Raw genomic sequence first — 16556 nt, 5'->3', positions numbered from 1 at the left:
ACGGGGCTTTAGAGAATGAACTCCCTGCACATGGGCCCCAGACAGGGCCTCTAAGTGCCCGCAGGGTCAGCCGAGTGGGGCAGGGCTTGCCGCATCCCCCCTCTCCCCACCTCCCAACAAAGGCCATATCCGTCCTTCTCCCCCTAACTTTTCACAAATCCAGACGCAGAATAGGAGCAGAAGCTTCTCTGCAGCCCAACTGCTACCCAGGAACTCTTATCTGACCCTCAGGGAGGCGGAGGCTTGACCGCCCTGGACAGTTCTGGCTCAGCAGTGAACGGAGACAGGGCTGCATGTAGAAGCAGAATCAGGGGAAACAAGGGAAAGGGGGCCGTGGGTAACCATCCTTGGGGGGATGTTGGTACACCTGCCCAGGGGCACCATCCTGGGGGGGATGGCAGTCCATCTGCTCTAGGGCCTCAGCTGCCTCTGCTACTTCCACCTTTGGGGCTCAGGTCCACACTGCTCCCCAGACATCTGGTCTCCCTTTTGACAGAGCTGAGGCCCAGCTGACTCCAGGGAAGCTGGGGTGGCTGAACAAGAGCTGAGCTAAGCTGGATGCTGCTTTCAGCTTCCCACCAAGGACCCTGAGCTCCCAGCATGTCCCCACTGTCTTGACAGGCCAAGCTCATTGCTGCTGGCCCGAGGGCTGCCCAGTGAATGAGGCACACTTCCCATTTCGGCCACACAGAACGTCTGACAAGCCTACTCTCTTCAGCCCTTGGACCTTGGGCTGTAAGTCTGAGAAACGGAAGCGCTCCTTTGTCAGCACTGCTCCCCAAACTCTCTACGTGATGCAGAGCTGTGCCAAGAGTGGTTTTCCTGGTGGAAATGGAGACGGAGACCAGGACTTATCACGGTAGTAATGGGCCCAGTAGCTGCCCTCTCCCCAGCATCTCTGCTTTAGAGACTCTGTCCCTGTGCCTCTGCCCACCCAGGCCAGGGAAGCAGATGTGGACTCGGTACCCTTGGAAAAGAACAGTGTCTGCCTCTTCAATAACCCAGATGGCTAAGTAACTCATTCTTTTTGGCACCATTTGCCAGATGGAACAGATCTTTTAGAAAACTCCCTCACAGAGACTAAACTTCAGTCTGCAGGACTGTGGGGGGAAAGTCCTGTGCCCACAGCTGAGGTCTGAGATCTAAGTTCCTGCTGTAAACATTCAGAAGAGGAAGGAACTTGGACCATTTCTGAATCATAGACCATTTGTAATAACTCAGCATGAATTAGCAGAAGGGGTTCGATGTGAAGGACCAAGCATGAGCAGCGAAGTCGAAGACCTGGCGATGAGCTACCTGCAGACATGTCTTGAGCTTCTAAGTCCATTTCAGTTTCTGCTTCCCTTTGTTTGATGAAGCACCTCTCCACTATTTTACAGACACTGGGCACAGAATAAACACTTGTGGGTTTCATTCAGTTGATTGTGTGGCTGATCAAAATGGCAACAAAGGAGTGACCTGCTATAAACCAACAAACGGACAAAGAAAATACCAACTTTCTCTTAGAGAAAAGATGAAAGCACATACGGACAATTTAAAGAACCGGAAATGTCGCCTTGTCCCCTGTTAACCAAGTGGATTTTTCTTCAGGAATTCAGCTGACCTGCCCCTGCTTAGGCCAAAAATGAGCCATGTTCCTGAGCTGGTGAACCTCTTCCTTCTAATTTCTTACACTCACTGCTAACATTGGATATGATCAGTCATTTCATTCTTCCTTATCTCTTTCCTCCTTGGCTTCCAAAAAAGGAATATATGGATAAGCAGAGGCATGAATGTTCTTTATGATAAATCCCCTGGGGATGTCAAAGCTTTCCCATTACTTGTGTTTAAAGAGCAGAGCATGGCCCTACACTTTAATGGCTATGTTATAATGAAATAAATCCAAGGCAATTAAGTATTTTAAAAAGGAATGCCTTACACATGTGAATATGTTTCCTATATTGCATGTAACTATTTCCCTACCTCATTTCACTGCCACCTCTCTGTCACTTGAAAGTTACCAATGGATAATTTTCAGAAAAATGCAAATCAGAACTACTATGAGGTACCACCTCACACCAGTCAGAATGGCCATCATTAATATGTCCACAAATAACAAATGCTGGAGAGGTTGTGAAGAAAAGGGAACCCTCCTATACTGTTGGTGGAAATGCAAATTGGTATAACCACTATGGAAACAGTATGGAGGTACCTTAGAAAACTATACATAGAACTACTGTATGATCCAGCAATCCCACTCTTGGGCATATATCCAGACAAAACTTTCATTGAAAAAGATACATGCACTTGTATGTTCATTGCAGCACTCTTCACAATAGCCAAGAAGTGGAAACAACCTAAATGTCCACTGACAGATGACTAGATTAAGAAGATGTGGTATATATACACAATGGAATACTAATCAGCCATAAAAAGAACAAAATAATGCCATTTGCAGCAACATGGATGGAGCTAGAGATTCTCATACTAAGTGAAGTCAGAAAGAGAAAAATACCATATGATATCACTTATATCTGTAATCTAATATATGGCACAAATGAACCTTTCCACAGAAAAGAAACTCATGGACTTGGAGAACAGACTTGTGGTTGCCAAGGGGGAGGGGATGGGAGTGGGATGGACTGGGAATCTGGGGTTAGTAGATGCAAACTATTGCATTTGGAATGGATAAGCAATGAGATCCTGCTGTATAGCACAGGGAACTATATATAGTTACTTGAGATGGAACATGTTGAAGGATAATGTGAGAAAAAGAATATATATATATATATATATGTATGTATATATATATATATGTATGTATATATATATATGACTGGGTCACTTTTCTGTACAGTAGAAATTGACAGAACACTGTAAATCAACTATAGTGGAAAAAATAAAAATCATAAAATAAGAAAATGCTTAATACCACCAAAGGAAAAAAAAAGTATCAGTGGATATACAAATGTCACAGCCCAGGTCCCTAAAACCGTAAACCAAGCTCATCACATACTTAAGTGTGTGGCACTCAAGGTTTTTTGGTGTCTGAAAAAGGGTTAAAAGATTAATCTCAGAGTAATCAAACTCAGTCAATCTCTGCCTCCAAACTTGGGAGCATTAAAATGGCCTAAACCGATTCTGTGTTAGCCTAATACCTCGACTGGAAATAAATAACCAGCTGGCACTGCCTCACAGTTTGAGTGCTAAGTGGCTCCGGTATCTGTGCATAAAGGCAAAAGGAAGTTAGTGACAGGAATTTTTCCTAACTTAAAAAATATTTTGAGGAGTTCCCATTGTGGCTCTCGGTTAACGAACCCGACTAGTATCCATGAGGACATGGGTTTGATCCCTGGTCTCACTCAGTGGGTTAAGGATCCGGCATTGCCGTAAGCTGTGGTGTAGGTCACTGATGCAGCTCGGATCTGGTGTTGTTGTGGCTGTGGCGTAGGCCAGTGGCTACAGCTCTGATTCAACCCCTAGCCTGGGAACCTCCATATGCCACAGGTGCTGCCCTAAAAAGACTATATATATATATATATATTTATATTTGAGCTATGAGTATCTAGCTTTTGGACCTCTTGAATTTCAGAGAAAGGCAGTTCCCTCAAATTCAGTTTATATGCCTGAATAGTTTTTACCTTTCCAGGGAATCAAAATTTAAACGGGAAGGCTCACAGGCAACGATTTTTCAGTTAATGGGCCACTAAGGACCTCTTTTTGGAAGTGCAATCAGACGTCATCTGAGGAATAATTAACAGGCATGGCTTGCTGCCATCCTGGGAAAACCTCTGCACTTGACCTATATTGTAGAATAAAACTTTGGGATATTATTTGTATGTTTTTTCCACAATTCTTCCCATTGCAAGCGACTCTGGGTGTCCTTTCTGCAGAGATTTTCTTGGGTGTAGGTGAGTCTCCAGGTTAACCTCGCCTTGACTTGGGTGAAAGCCTAAACTCAGTGGCGCTTGCCCAGGGGGTGGGGGTGGGGTTGGGGGTAGAGGACAACTCTGCAAAGACCGGCAGCCAGGAGGAAGCTGTGTGGGTCTCTAAGCAGCTGAGTCCTGACGATGCAATGGAGACCCAAGAAACCCGAGGCCCGTTGGAAGTGGACGTGGAGGCCTTAGGGCACAGTGTCCGTGACCAGGAGGTTTCTGGATGCCTGGATGCCACCTGGGAGTCCTGGCATTGGTCACGCCCTGAGTTCACCCTAAATGACGGGGGCTGAATTTCCTGGTATATCAGGCAGGAGGAGTGCCCCCCCTGGAAATGGAATTCAAAGGCCTTAGAGAGAGAAGATTGCTGTGTTGTTTCTTGCACGACTAAGTTGTCGGTGGCCCACTGGTATGTCACAGGGAGCATCTGATAAAGACTGCAGTGGGTACGTCTGAATTGACACTGTCCAAAGCAGAAGGGCCCAGAGGAAAAGCTCAGAGAGGTCTGAGAAAAGAGCCGAGCCCGGGGGAGTTTAAATATTGATTTTAAATATTAAGCTAGTGCAAACTGTTAATGCAAATGGATTTAAATATTTTATAAACTGTAAACTCTCAAGTCAGCCATTCAACACACTCTCACTGAGTCCTGTAGAGCCTGGGGGCTCAGATCAGGAGGCGGAGTGCACCTAATTGGGAGCATGTTCCAAAGTGCCTCAGGCAGTTGTGACCTTGGCCATACCAGCAAATACACTAACTGAGGTCAAGGATAGCCTACAAGCATGGGCTTGTGCACCGTTTCAGGCAGATGTGCCAGCCAGCCAGTGAGCAGCAGCATTGCTTTGTAATGATGGTGGCACTTGTGATTTCCAGCTGGCCTCACAGGAGGCTGGGGGGTTGGGACTGGTGACATGGCTGGAGGTGCCCATGTAGCTAGCTCACCATAAAAGACCCTACCCCTGGCTGACCTAGGCCTCCAGATGCGGAGGTGTTTGGTGCTGGTAGCAATTTCCGAAGGTGTGTGCGGTGCTCCTGGCAGTGAGGGGTCCCAGCCCCTTCAGATGCATATCGTCCCCCTGCTGTGTACTGTGTCCTTTGATGTGAACAGATCACTCACTGTTCCAGAGGCTTCTGATAAGAGTGTTGAACAGCTCCCAAGGGTGTCTACTCTCACTGCGGCAGAGGAAGACAGCTAACAGTAAAAATTACAATAATCTCTTATATCAACTGTCTATGAGAAAACCTAATACTGCAAATGCTGAAAATTGGAGATGTCTTGCCCTGTGGCTGCCAGAAAAGCTTGCTGGTCAGAGCAGAGACACCCCATCATGGTGCCTACACTCTGCGGTGACCTGGGGCTGGTCCTCAGCCCTGCTCCTGGGCCATGACCCTTGAGCAGCTCTGTCAAGCCTGCACCCCTTTCTCAATGTATTTTAAATCCCAAAAATAAAATGCCGAGGATTAAATATTACACTGAAATACAGTTACCAAAACGTCAAACATTTTTTGTGACATGTATGTGTCCACGCCTGCAGTAATAATGGGATATGGTAACAGAATTAGTAACGACAGTGATTTCACAGCCCGGTCAACACAGACAATGGCATGAAATCCTAGTGGGAATTGCAGGGATGGTAAACTGAGCCCCACACCCAGGAGGCCAGAGGCCATGCTCCTGTAAGCTTGTCCTGCTGCCACATTCACAGCCGAGAGACGCTTCAGCTATGGTGCAACGTTAGAAAAAATAAAGATCTGCTGTGTATCTATCTCTGGCTCGTGGCCCTGAATTCCTGAGAGCTTCAGGGCTTCCCTCAGGGGCCCTTGGGTTCCAGGTTGGGGACCTCGATTCTGGCCCTGGCGGCCTCTGTGGGGAGGAGGTCCCTGGTTTCCGTGTTAGTTTCCTGAGGACCTGCAGGGGTGCTGGGAGGGGGAAGGAAATCTCCTCCCTCGAACTCCACATCTTTTTTTTTTTTTTAATTATAGTTGATTTCCACTGTTCTGTCAATTTCTGCTGTACAGCAAAGTAACACAGTCATACATCTGTATACATTCTCCTCATATTATCTTTCATCATGTTCCATCACAAGTGAGTGGACACAGCGAAACTTCGTGTTTTACCCTGGCAGTCAGGATGTGCCCTGGGCCCTGCTGCACCCTTTCTGTTGCGTCCCAGGCCTTCCCTCAGCTAGCTGATTGCCTCTTGGTTGCCTCTGATGCTGGACCTCTCCCTAGCTCCTTTATGGGGAGGGACACTGGTTCCTCCGGCTCCCACCCTTGGTCTCTTTTCTAGACCAGACTTTCACTTGCCCTCTGGCTTGAGCATGCTCACAGTCCTGTTAACAGGCACCTGTCCAGTGCCAACCCAGTCCTGGCAGTCGGACATTATCAGGGGCCTACAGAGCCCCCAGGCGGCACATTCCTCCTCTGCTGTCACCAGCTGCTGGGGAGGGTGTATGGTCCCTGGAAGGTAGCACTTGCTGCCTTGGGTCTGAGCCTGGCCATCTGGGAGGCCAGCTCCCTGGACCTGCATAAAATCTGTACTGTGACATCCCTCAAGACAGCTTTCTAAAGTGAATGGTGTTTCCAGACTTTCAGTATAGCTGGTTGATAATCTTACAAATGCAGCTTTTCACATCTGTGGACCACCCCCTCCCCACCCTCACCCCCGCCCACAGCCACAAGGGCTGAAAATTCTGATCCATCTCTTCAAAGCTCAAGAGTGAAGGGCTGCTGGGGAAAGTTCTCTGCGTAAATATTCTGACCATTTTAAATATAGAACCTGAAGAACTCCTCAGGTTGGAGATACTGCATTCGACACAACTGTCCAGTGAAACAGCCCAAAAGAATGTGTGCATACACAGAGAAAGAAGTTTATCACGAGGAGCTGGCTCGGATGACAGTGGGGGCTGTCAAGACACAAGGTCTGGAGTTCCCATTGTGGTGCAGCGGAAATGAATCCGACTAGAAACCATGAGGTTGTGGGTTCGATCCCTCAGTGGGTTAAGGATTCAGCATTGCTGTGAGCTGTGGTGGAGGTTGTAGATGAGGCTTGGATCTCACATTGCTGTGGCTGTGGTGTCGGTTGGTGGCTGTAGCTCCGATTTGACCCTTAGCCTGGGAAACTCCATAGGCCATGGGTGCGGCCCTAAAAAGGAAAAAAAAAAAAAAGGACACAAGGTGTGGGGGGGCCAGTCAACTGGTTGGAGACCCAGGAGAGACAAGACCAAGGAAAAGCTGATGTGCCAGTCCAAGTTCGAAGGCAGGAGAAGGCTGATTTCCTACAGCCATGCAAAAGAGTTCCCTCCTACTCTTGGGAGAGTCAGCTTTTCCTTCTGTTCAGGCTTTCAACTGATTGGATGTGGCCCACCATACTGGGGAGAGCAGTCTGCTTGACCCAGTCAATTGATTTAAATATTAACTCATCAAAAAACACCCTCACAGAAACATCCAGAACAGCATTTGCCTAAATATCTGGACCTGGTCAAGTTGACACATAAAACTAACCATCACCAGTACTGCACATACAATGTTCCAACATTCCTCAGAACACCAATGCCTTTGTCCTCAACCAATAGGCCAAAGCAAAGACCAACCAAGAACTAGGGAACAGGTGCTGCAGATGGTAACGGCGCAGATGGGCAGGGTGCAGGAGATCTCTTTCCCTTCTGAGCAATGCCTCAAAGGATAATTTTTCTTAAAGGCCAATTCTCCAGAGAATAGAAATGCCTAACAGGAAACCATTTTATATAAGTTCAAGTATATCACATTAAACTGTCAAAGTGTTTCTTGGAAACTACAAACAAGGAAGAAAAATTTGAAGTTGCAAAAGTACCAAGTGAATTATAATTTTTATAGCATTTTAAAGATAGTATGCATAAAATTATTAAGTCCAAATAATTAATAAACTCAAATGTATATGCAAGACTTTGTGGCCACATTCCTCTGATTTCCAATATTGATTCATATTCCACCTCATCGAAAGGAAACTAAATACTGACTGGGTGATTTGACTGAAAAGCATTGCTGAAATATTTCTTTTTCTCTGAGAGAGCAAACTTATTTTCTTTTCAAAGTTGTCAGCATATTTTATAATTTTATGAATTTAAATAACTTACTTTAATGTAATGCTTTTTAAACTAACATTTTGTAAGAAATCAAAGCCATAATATCAATGTTTTCTAAACATATTTATGAGATGATGTAAGTATATCCAAATAGTAAATATAACTCACAACCATAGCCAAAATGTTTTGGTGTCTAGTAGCTCTATATTTCTATTTATTTACTTTTGTTTTTTAGGGCCGCATCTGTGGCAAATGGAAGTTCCCAGGCTAGGGGTCAAACTGGAGCTACAGCTGCTGGCCTACACCACAGCCACAGCAAGGCAGGATCCAAGCTGTGTCTGTGACCTATACCACAGCTCATGACAATGCCAGATCCCAGACCCACTGATCGAACAGGTATTGAACCCACATCCTCATGGATACTAGTTGGATTCGTTTCCGCTGCGCCCCGACGGGAACTCCTCTCTCTATATTTTTAAAAGCTAAGTGCATTTAAAAAATAAATGAAAATCAGGCTTTTTTGGTTTTAATAAGTATGTGTTTTGTTCGAGCTCATATGACCTGGGTGGGATGGGAGGAATTTATGTTGGCATTTACATTAATTAGATTAAGAGTGAATCAGTGAATACTTCCTGGAAGAAGTGATTCCTGAGGTGACTCTCAAAGCAGAGCTAAGAATTAGGCAAAAAAAAAAAAAAAAAAAAAAAAAAAAAATCCAAAAAGGCTAATTCCAGGCTCAGCAAAGGGTATATGCAGAAGTACAGAAGTGAGAGACTTTAGGAAGGAGTTGTGCAAGGGGAGGGAGGGCAGCTGGGGGCTGGGCCGGGCCAGGCCCCCGAGTTATGCCCTCACCACGTAGGTTGTTGCCTTTGCTCACGGGGAACCACAAACCAGGGAGGGGGCCAGGTGGGCAGTGTAGGGCCAGGCAGGACTTTTGGAAAGGAAGGGGGAGGCAGTGTGGAGGGCATTGAGAAGGGAACGGGGGTGGGGGGCGGACCGCAGCTCTGGGTGAGCATGGGGAAGTACAGCAAAGAGGGCATGGCAGGAGGAGGGGGCAGCGTGGGGGGCGGGGACGGGCGCTGAGCGGTCTACTGCACAACACGGGTATCACTGCAGGACCCTAACGCTGGCTGGGTGGTGTATCCCTGAATGTATGTGTTCATTCAACCATCGATTATTTACGGCAAAGGGCTTTAAATCAGAGATCTGACCGTGTTGCCCGTCACTCTGGCCACGTGGAATCGCCAGGGTGCTGACACCAGGAAGGCAGGAGGGTGGCAGTCAGAGGAGACGTCCGAGGGACCGGGTTGGAGTCACGTGGCCAGAGCTTAGGGAGGCAGCCAAACTCAGGCAGCCAGAGGCCGCCTTGGAAACCGGAAAGGATGCTGCGCGCTTGAGCGACAGGTTACTATAGAAACATAAACACCAAAGTGAAAATAAGCTTAGGTTGTTTCCTCTGTCCCGCTCTGTATGGATTTTCCCTTTGTTGTAATGATTTCGGGAATTGGTTCTGACATATGTTGAGAAAATTCCTGACCCAGGGAAAAATCATTATAATCTAATTTTACAGTGTTTTCCTCCATGGTGTCAATAATATGCCCTCCCTAGAAAAATCGGGCTGAGTGCATATTTAGACAAGTAAATCTATCTGATAAATCATTTCCCAGATGAGAAATAAACCATGTGTGAAGTGAAAGTTAGATGTTTTCAAAACCACTTCACGGAAGGAGAGAACCCTAATCAATACGTAGCGTTTTTCACTAGGAAAGACAGTGGGCTGGAGAGACCCTCTGGTCCCAGGTCCCAGGGCCTCGGGGGGAATCGGCTCCTATTTGAGCTCCCTGGAGAGGAGATGAAAAGCGGGTGTTTCAGCCGAACCCCCCGCCCCCCCCCGGCCCCCTGCCGCCGCGCGCGCCGTGAAGGGCTGAGAGAAAAAAAAAAGCCCCCAAACCAGCATAACCTTCACTGGCACCCTCGGCCGGCCCGTCAACGTTGAAATGGAACACCTCACGTCTTCCAAAAGGCTCAAGGAAACTTTCAGGCCCACGTGTGACATTTAATTATTTAGATGAGTACTGACATCATACATTTGCATTTATATAGAGGAGACCACCAAAGAACAGCAACGTTTAGGTTTCAGGCTCAAAAAGAAGCATTTAAATAAATCTTATAATTCAAAGTAACCACTGGGAATATTTTGGGAAATAACTTTTTGGGGGATTCTTTTCAAAATCTACTTTTGGAAGCATAAAAGAAAACCAATTTGTCAAAATAATCTGTCTCTCCACACATACATCAACAAAGGATAGGTATTAAATACTATATGGTCTTCCAAGCAGCGTTTTAACAGGAAACCGCTGAAATCCTGTTTTGCCTTGCCAACAGAAAGCTCTGCATCTCACTGCAAGTCCAGCTGTAGTACGAAGTGGGCATTTACCCCCTGCTCAGCTGGGGACTTTGCTTTTCTGGGTTTTCCCAGATGGGGGTTTTTCTTTTCTTTGGTATTTTTCACAGTCTTATGGTTGCATGCCACCTCAAGTCTATTTAGGGAAGAAATGTTATAGATACTGAATTTACAAAATGCTTAGAATCCAACAGGGGAGGGCGGGGGTAACGATTCCTCTGGTCCCACTTTTCTTCAAAAAGGCACCTTGCAATTCCCCCTGGACATTTCTCCTAAAGTTTCTACCTCTTCTCTCATTTCCCAGACCAGCCCCCAACTTTGGAAGGACCTCACCCCACCCTCTGACAGAGTCTAGAGGAAATTCTGATTAAATAACTAGGTCAAGATCCAGTAGATACTTTGAAGAGAAGCATTTTTGGGGGTAATTTATTTGGTGCGTACATTTTGGGAATACAAAAATGTGCTTGGTAAAATGATATGTACATAAATTAAAATTTTAGTCTGAGTTCTGCACTGGTTCTTGTATTTTCTCTGTGAAACCTGTTTTTCTTTTTATTCTCTCTGGAATGACAGCTCTATAAACAACGAAGTCATTTTCTCTAGGTAATTATTGTTTCACAGCATTTCTGAAGACGAAGAGGGTGCTTAATTGTCACTTGCTCATAAGAGACGCTTGACAAATATTGGTGAATATCAGCAATTATCTCTTAAATTGTGTTTTTTAGAAATGCAATTATTGTAGGCTCAATACTCCCCTAAGTTTCTAATTTGCTCATTTTTCATAGTTTTTTCCCCCCACAAAGGCAGAGCATGAGGGGTGGTCCCCGATCTCCCCAGGGGAAGGAGCAGGGACAATAGGACACTAAGAGGAGGCTCAGCTCTGTCGCCCAAGCCCCACTGGCTGCCCCTCACTCCTCACAGCCACAGTGGAGCAGGTCCTGGGCTCTGGAGCCGTGGGGCTGGCCTCCCAGAACAGTGCCCACTGTGACCCACGGTGTTTCCACGGGAGGCCCCAGGCTCAGCAGCTAACCTCCGCTTGGGCACCACAAGACCACAAAAAAAGGTCATGGAGACCCCACGGCCCTTTGATTGCTCACCCTCAGGCTGCCCTGATCAGTTATTCAGAGCTACTACTGTTCTCAGACACAACGGAGAAGTGAAAAGCTGAAAAGCTAACACGGCCAAGACCTTAGTGGGATGGCGAGATAGGACAAGATCCAAATCTCCTTTGCCCTCTCTCTGCTGCGGGCTCTGCCCGTGAGGATGAAGGTTTTGGGCAGCAGCTTGAGCCTGCAACTTGTGATTACATGTGACTACATGTCATCACTCCAAAGTCCTGCTAAATGGCTTCAAACACACCCAGCTCCGTCCGTGGCATGGGGACAAGGGACACAGACCTTTTTGATCTGGCCTTTACCCCTGACCCCCATGAGCCAGGTTCTCCCCAGTCCTTCCCAGAACTGTTCCTAATTCCCCCGGCACATCTGCAGCTCCAGATCCTACACTACTGACAGCACTGCTTGCTCCTGAGCTGCTCTGTGTGGCTTTTACTTGTGGCCCTGCAGACTTTGATCACCGCTGCTGTATGCGTTCCTCCAGGCCATGTATATTCACGGTTATATAAATAATGATAGTGCAGTGAAATATCAGACAGTGACATTTAGTTTAGGTGGTAAATTTCCAAAGGGGTGGATATGGTTTTCCCTAAGAGCTGAAGGAAACTGTGACCTTGAACCTGCACAGCCCTGAGATGATGAGTGCATTTACATTAACGATCAGTTTGCTCTGCGGCACTGAATTGTGTTTATGGATCCGCTCGCCAGGCCGCAGAGACCTGGCTGGATGCCACAGTGAAGGACCTGGAGTCACCACGTATCAGCCGCAGTTTTACAGGTCTATTAGACTCACAGTCACCTCCCAAGTGTCAGCACATAAGGTAGTTTCCTATGTTAAAACTCTAGTCGACTATTTTAAAGAAACCTGATAACCAACAGATTTCATTCTAAGAAAAAGAAAGGTTGTCTTTGACAGAAATGCTTCAAAACACCACGGCAAATGGGACCACATCACAAATACAACCTGGAAAAGTTCCCAAACGTTTGAAAGGAACTGAGACCCGCCCCTTCTGATGCAGGCGCCTCATACCCAGGAGAGAAAAGTTAGATTCCTTATGCTTCTTTTTGAAATGAATACTTTGAAATTGAACAGCTTAGAGTCCTTCCTTGTCCTTCTCCCTGGCTTAATTGCACCCTAAACACAAGCACCCGTAAGCTAAAGATTAGGCACCCTGAGCATAATTGCCTGTGGGTTAAAGCTTATTAGGAACTTTCCTGGTTCGTTCTAATCTCTGATCAATATGCCCTTTTTGCAAGTACTGTTATTCTAGGCAACAACCCAGAAGACCACCATCGTGATCAGTCCAGGATCTCCTGACTCCAGCTTCGATGACCAAGATTCCCCCAAAGAAAGAAGAACGCATGTTTGCCCCAATCCCTGATTCCTCTCTGAAAACCTGTTTTTCTCCTTTTTACTATAAAACTCCTTGCAATTCTAAGGGTTGGGAGCACAGTCTTTAAGGCATTAGTCTTCTGTGACTCTCCTTTTGCCTCCTGGCCAGGCAATAAAGCTATTTTTTTCTCCTTTGCCCAAAACTCTGTCTCTGAGTTTCAACTCGGCACCGACAGAGGCCAAATGCTGGCAACACTTTGAGGATAAAGGCAAATGCACACCTGAACGCCACCATCTTGTCTCCCGCCCCCGGTCAGCAGGGCGTCCTTTTACCTGTCGTGGGTCTGATGGATGAGGCGAGGTCGGAGGGTGTCATCATGGGAATACATTCATCATCTTGGGAGTAACCAGCTTGGATGGCCCGAAGGTAACTGTGGCTGCGGGTTCGGAAGCATCCCGGGAGGTCGAGGGCATCCATGGCCTGAGATTCCACTTCGCTGAAGACGGATTCACACACGGACTCGAACTGCCCATTGATCTCCGCTTCACTCATCTGAAATGACCGACAGCTCGGATGATGGCCAGACCCAGCCAAGGTTATCACAGCCACTGGCAAGAGACCACCCCACCTACCATCCTCCATTTCCAGAAAATCAACCCAATATCAGCATTGAGAATCAGTAAGCTTGGGCTAGTTCTTAGAAAACACTAATGTAAACTGCCAATTCCAAGATGTCCTTAAAATTATATGGACCCCCTCAAGGCAAAGCTTTAAAGGATGACTGGACGCTAGTTCTGCGTTTGAGACTGAGTTTAGAAGCTCAGTGCATTGTTCATAATATCAATTTCTCCTCTTTCTGTTTCCCCATGACGCCGTCAAGTCCTGGGCTGTTTGCAGCACCCACTCCAGGCCAGGAGGCTGTGCTTACAAACCACACTGAAGCACAAGTTGCTTTTATTTGCATCTGCCGGGCATCCTGGAGTCTAACCTCCAGCTGGGCAGGGTTCTAAGCCCGAGGCCAGAGGAGAATGCAACTGCTAGGTGGAGTTTCTGTCCACACACAAGGGCATCACCCAAATTCCAGCTCTGTGGCTTCTCTTCCTTAGCCTGGGAGAGCAGCGCCCTGCATTTGACGGCCCAGCAGGTCAAGTCGTTATTTTCAAGCCTGAGATTTAATTTCTAGGTATTGAGTCACCCTGGGGACCTGAAAGTTCCAACTATATTTAAAGAAGAAATGATCAGGCTTCGGGTCGGGGAGGGGACTTACTGGATGTGCCCACAGGGGCCTGGCCTCTATGTGGGGTCGAGGGCGGAAAAACTTCTCTTTCCTGAAGTTTAAGGGGCAATATTTGTGTGTTTCCCATGAATCGAATCTAGAGGCTTTAAATGCAAGTCCAGTGAAGTGACACCGAGCACTAAGACAAGGCTGAAGATCACCAGGTGGGGAAGGAATGGGAATTTAAGAATGAAGAGCCCAGACCGCGCTGGGGACCTACAGCTGCTCCAGGTCTGAGGGCAGGAGGTCCAGGGTTCGAGGGCAGAGGCGGTGGGGGATGATTTTCACCCTGTGGTGGGAGGGTACTTGCTCCTGTATTTAGGGCGCACCCTGGGTGCACCTTCTATGCTAACATGTAAGCCTGTGTGGGGTGCCTGTGGTGATGCTGATACTGGGGGCTGGGGTTCCTGGGAGGGTTGAGGCAGTGTGAGCAGAACCCAGGCTCAGGCAGAGGCCCCAGGACAGCCCTTATGGACTGGGCCTCCACTGTCCCCCACCGGGGCTTATGGAGGGGCCTGACACCTGGGCTTATGGGGGAGGCCCGACATCTGGGTTGGCCTCCCTGAGCAGGTAGACTCTTCTTTCTGAAGCCCTCTGCTTCTCAGCACCTCAGTCACACCTCCCAGCAGGTCCTACAGCCTAGGCATGCTCTCAGGTCTCAGCCTAACACAACCACCTGTATCATTCATTCCATGGCTTGAAATGTCACCCCTAATTTCCTGACACCCCAGGTTATGCTGACAGGTAAGTAAAAAGTATTGCTCTAAATACTGATTTCCCCTTCAATAGGGAAGACAGCTTCTGCCCACCTCTAATTGCAGACCTATGTATAGACTCCCCACTTCTGCCTGGCACTCCTCACGTGATTCCCTGCTTCTGTCTGGGATACTCACCTGGTTTCCCTCTCCTACCTGGGACTTGTCACCTGACTCCCTGGCTCCTACCTTGGCTTCCTCCTGAGCTAGAATAATGGCTCCTTTCCTCTCACTGGACAATTGGAGTGAGTAGAACCCAGGAGGAAGGTGTGAGGGATCGAAAGGCTGGATTGCCTGCCCAAAGCCCAGTGTAAGAAGGAGAATGTTAAGGTTGTCCAAGCAGAAAAGACTAGAGAGAACAATTAATGGGTGACTGCACTCGTCTGAATAGTTTAAGAGTGTCTGATGTTGAGACAGACAAATTCAGGGCAAAGACAGAGGTGACCACCCATCATGACAGCCTTGAGCACCTGGTGAGAGAAATGCACACAAGGCACTCATGCTGCTTTGAAATATGAAATCTTCTGGAGTACAAATCCCTTTCACGCTAAGTTTTCCCTTATGTGGAATTATATCAAAAAGTCTCAGGAGTTCCCGTCATGGCGCAGTGGAAACAAATCCGACTAGGAACCATGAGGTTATGGGTTCTATCCCTGGCCTCGCTCAGTGGGTTAAGGATCTGATGTTGCCATGAGCCATGGTGTAGGTCACAGACGGGGCTTGGATCTGGCATTGCTGTGGCTCTGGAGTAGGTCAGCAACTACAGCTCCTATTAGACACCTAGCCTGGGAACCTCTGTATGCCATGAGTGTGGCCTTAAAGAAAGGATAAAAGAAAAAAAAAGTCTCAGATTTCTTTATGTCGTTTATGTCAAAGAGCCAAGTTAGACAATCTGAAAATGCCAGAAACTGAGTGATGTCGCCAGCGCCCACCAGCTCTGGATGCAGGATTTCGGCGGATCCCTTCCTGCGAGCCCACCCTGCTCCTGGAGCTTCTTGGGGAAGAGGCACCATCAAGCCTGAAGGTGCATCTCACGAACAGTGATGGACACTTCACAAGGACCAAGGCTTCTGCTTCCAGCTACAAAACTCATCAGAGAGGTTCTAGAAATGAGGTGACTTTTCTCCCCAAACAAATACACGGCTGAGAAGGATCTCACACTGGTCTAGGCAGGAGTTGAAATAACCTGTTCTCTGAGGGCTGGTTTGTTCACCAGCTCAAAGGGGTTTTGCAAAAGTGAGTATTTTACTCTGAAACTCAAAGCACGGCTCAGCCCCTCTGAAGATGTGCCAGGAGGATGCTAAGCCAGTGGGGAGTCATCAGTGTGGTCCTGTGAACTATAAAGGCAGATAAGCACCTAACCTGCCTCTAGACTGTGTGGGCTCGAGAGACCAAAGAAGAGAAAACTGGGAAACTCGTGAGGAAGGTGACTGTCCTGTTGATGGCAGAGCTCCCTGCACTCTCCATACAGCGGAGGGTGGCCTTCTCAGGATTAGGACTGATGACATCACAAGACAAGCAGGGCAGTGGGGGTGTGGGGACACTGGGACCTTGGGAACAGCTGCTGGGGCTGGAAAATGGTGCAGTCGCTGTGGGGAACCTTCTAGGAGGTCCTCACAAGGTTACAGCTAGACCTCCCGGGGTGCCAGCACTCCCACTTGCGGGCATATGTACACAGGAACTGAACACACCAGGCT

The 16556-nt window shown here is 47.5% G+C and overlaps 1 protein-coding gene across 18 annotated transcripts in view; it reads right to left on the bottom strand.

The window, feature by feature from the left end:
* Positions 1–16556, bottom strand: part of DLGAP2 (DLG associated protein 2) — a 666739-nt gene that overhangs the window by 40735 nt on the left and 609448 nt on the right. For all 18 annotated transcript variants that reach the window (XM_084998159.1, XM_084998164.1, XM_021074622.2 and 15 more), the window contains 1 exon segment: positions 13161–13380. In XM_084998159.1, the coding sequence (XP_084854285.1) occupies positions 13161–13380 (220 nt within the window).

Source organism: Sus scrofa, chromosome 15 (genome assembly GCF_054392235.1).
Source record: "Sus scrofa isolate SSC_HxYL_T2T_F1_AM1 chromosome 15, Sscrofa_HxYL_maternal_Yorkshire_Landrace_v2.0, whole genome shotgun sequence".
Taxonomy (NCBI): domain Eukaryota; kingdom Metazoa; phylum Chordata; class Mammalia; order Artiodactyla; family Suidae; genus Sus; species Sus scrofa.
This window is presented reverse-complemented; position numbering and strand designations above follow the sequence as displayed.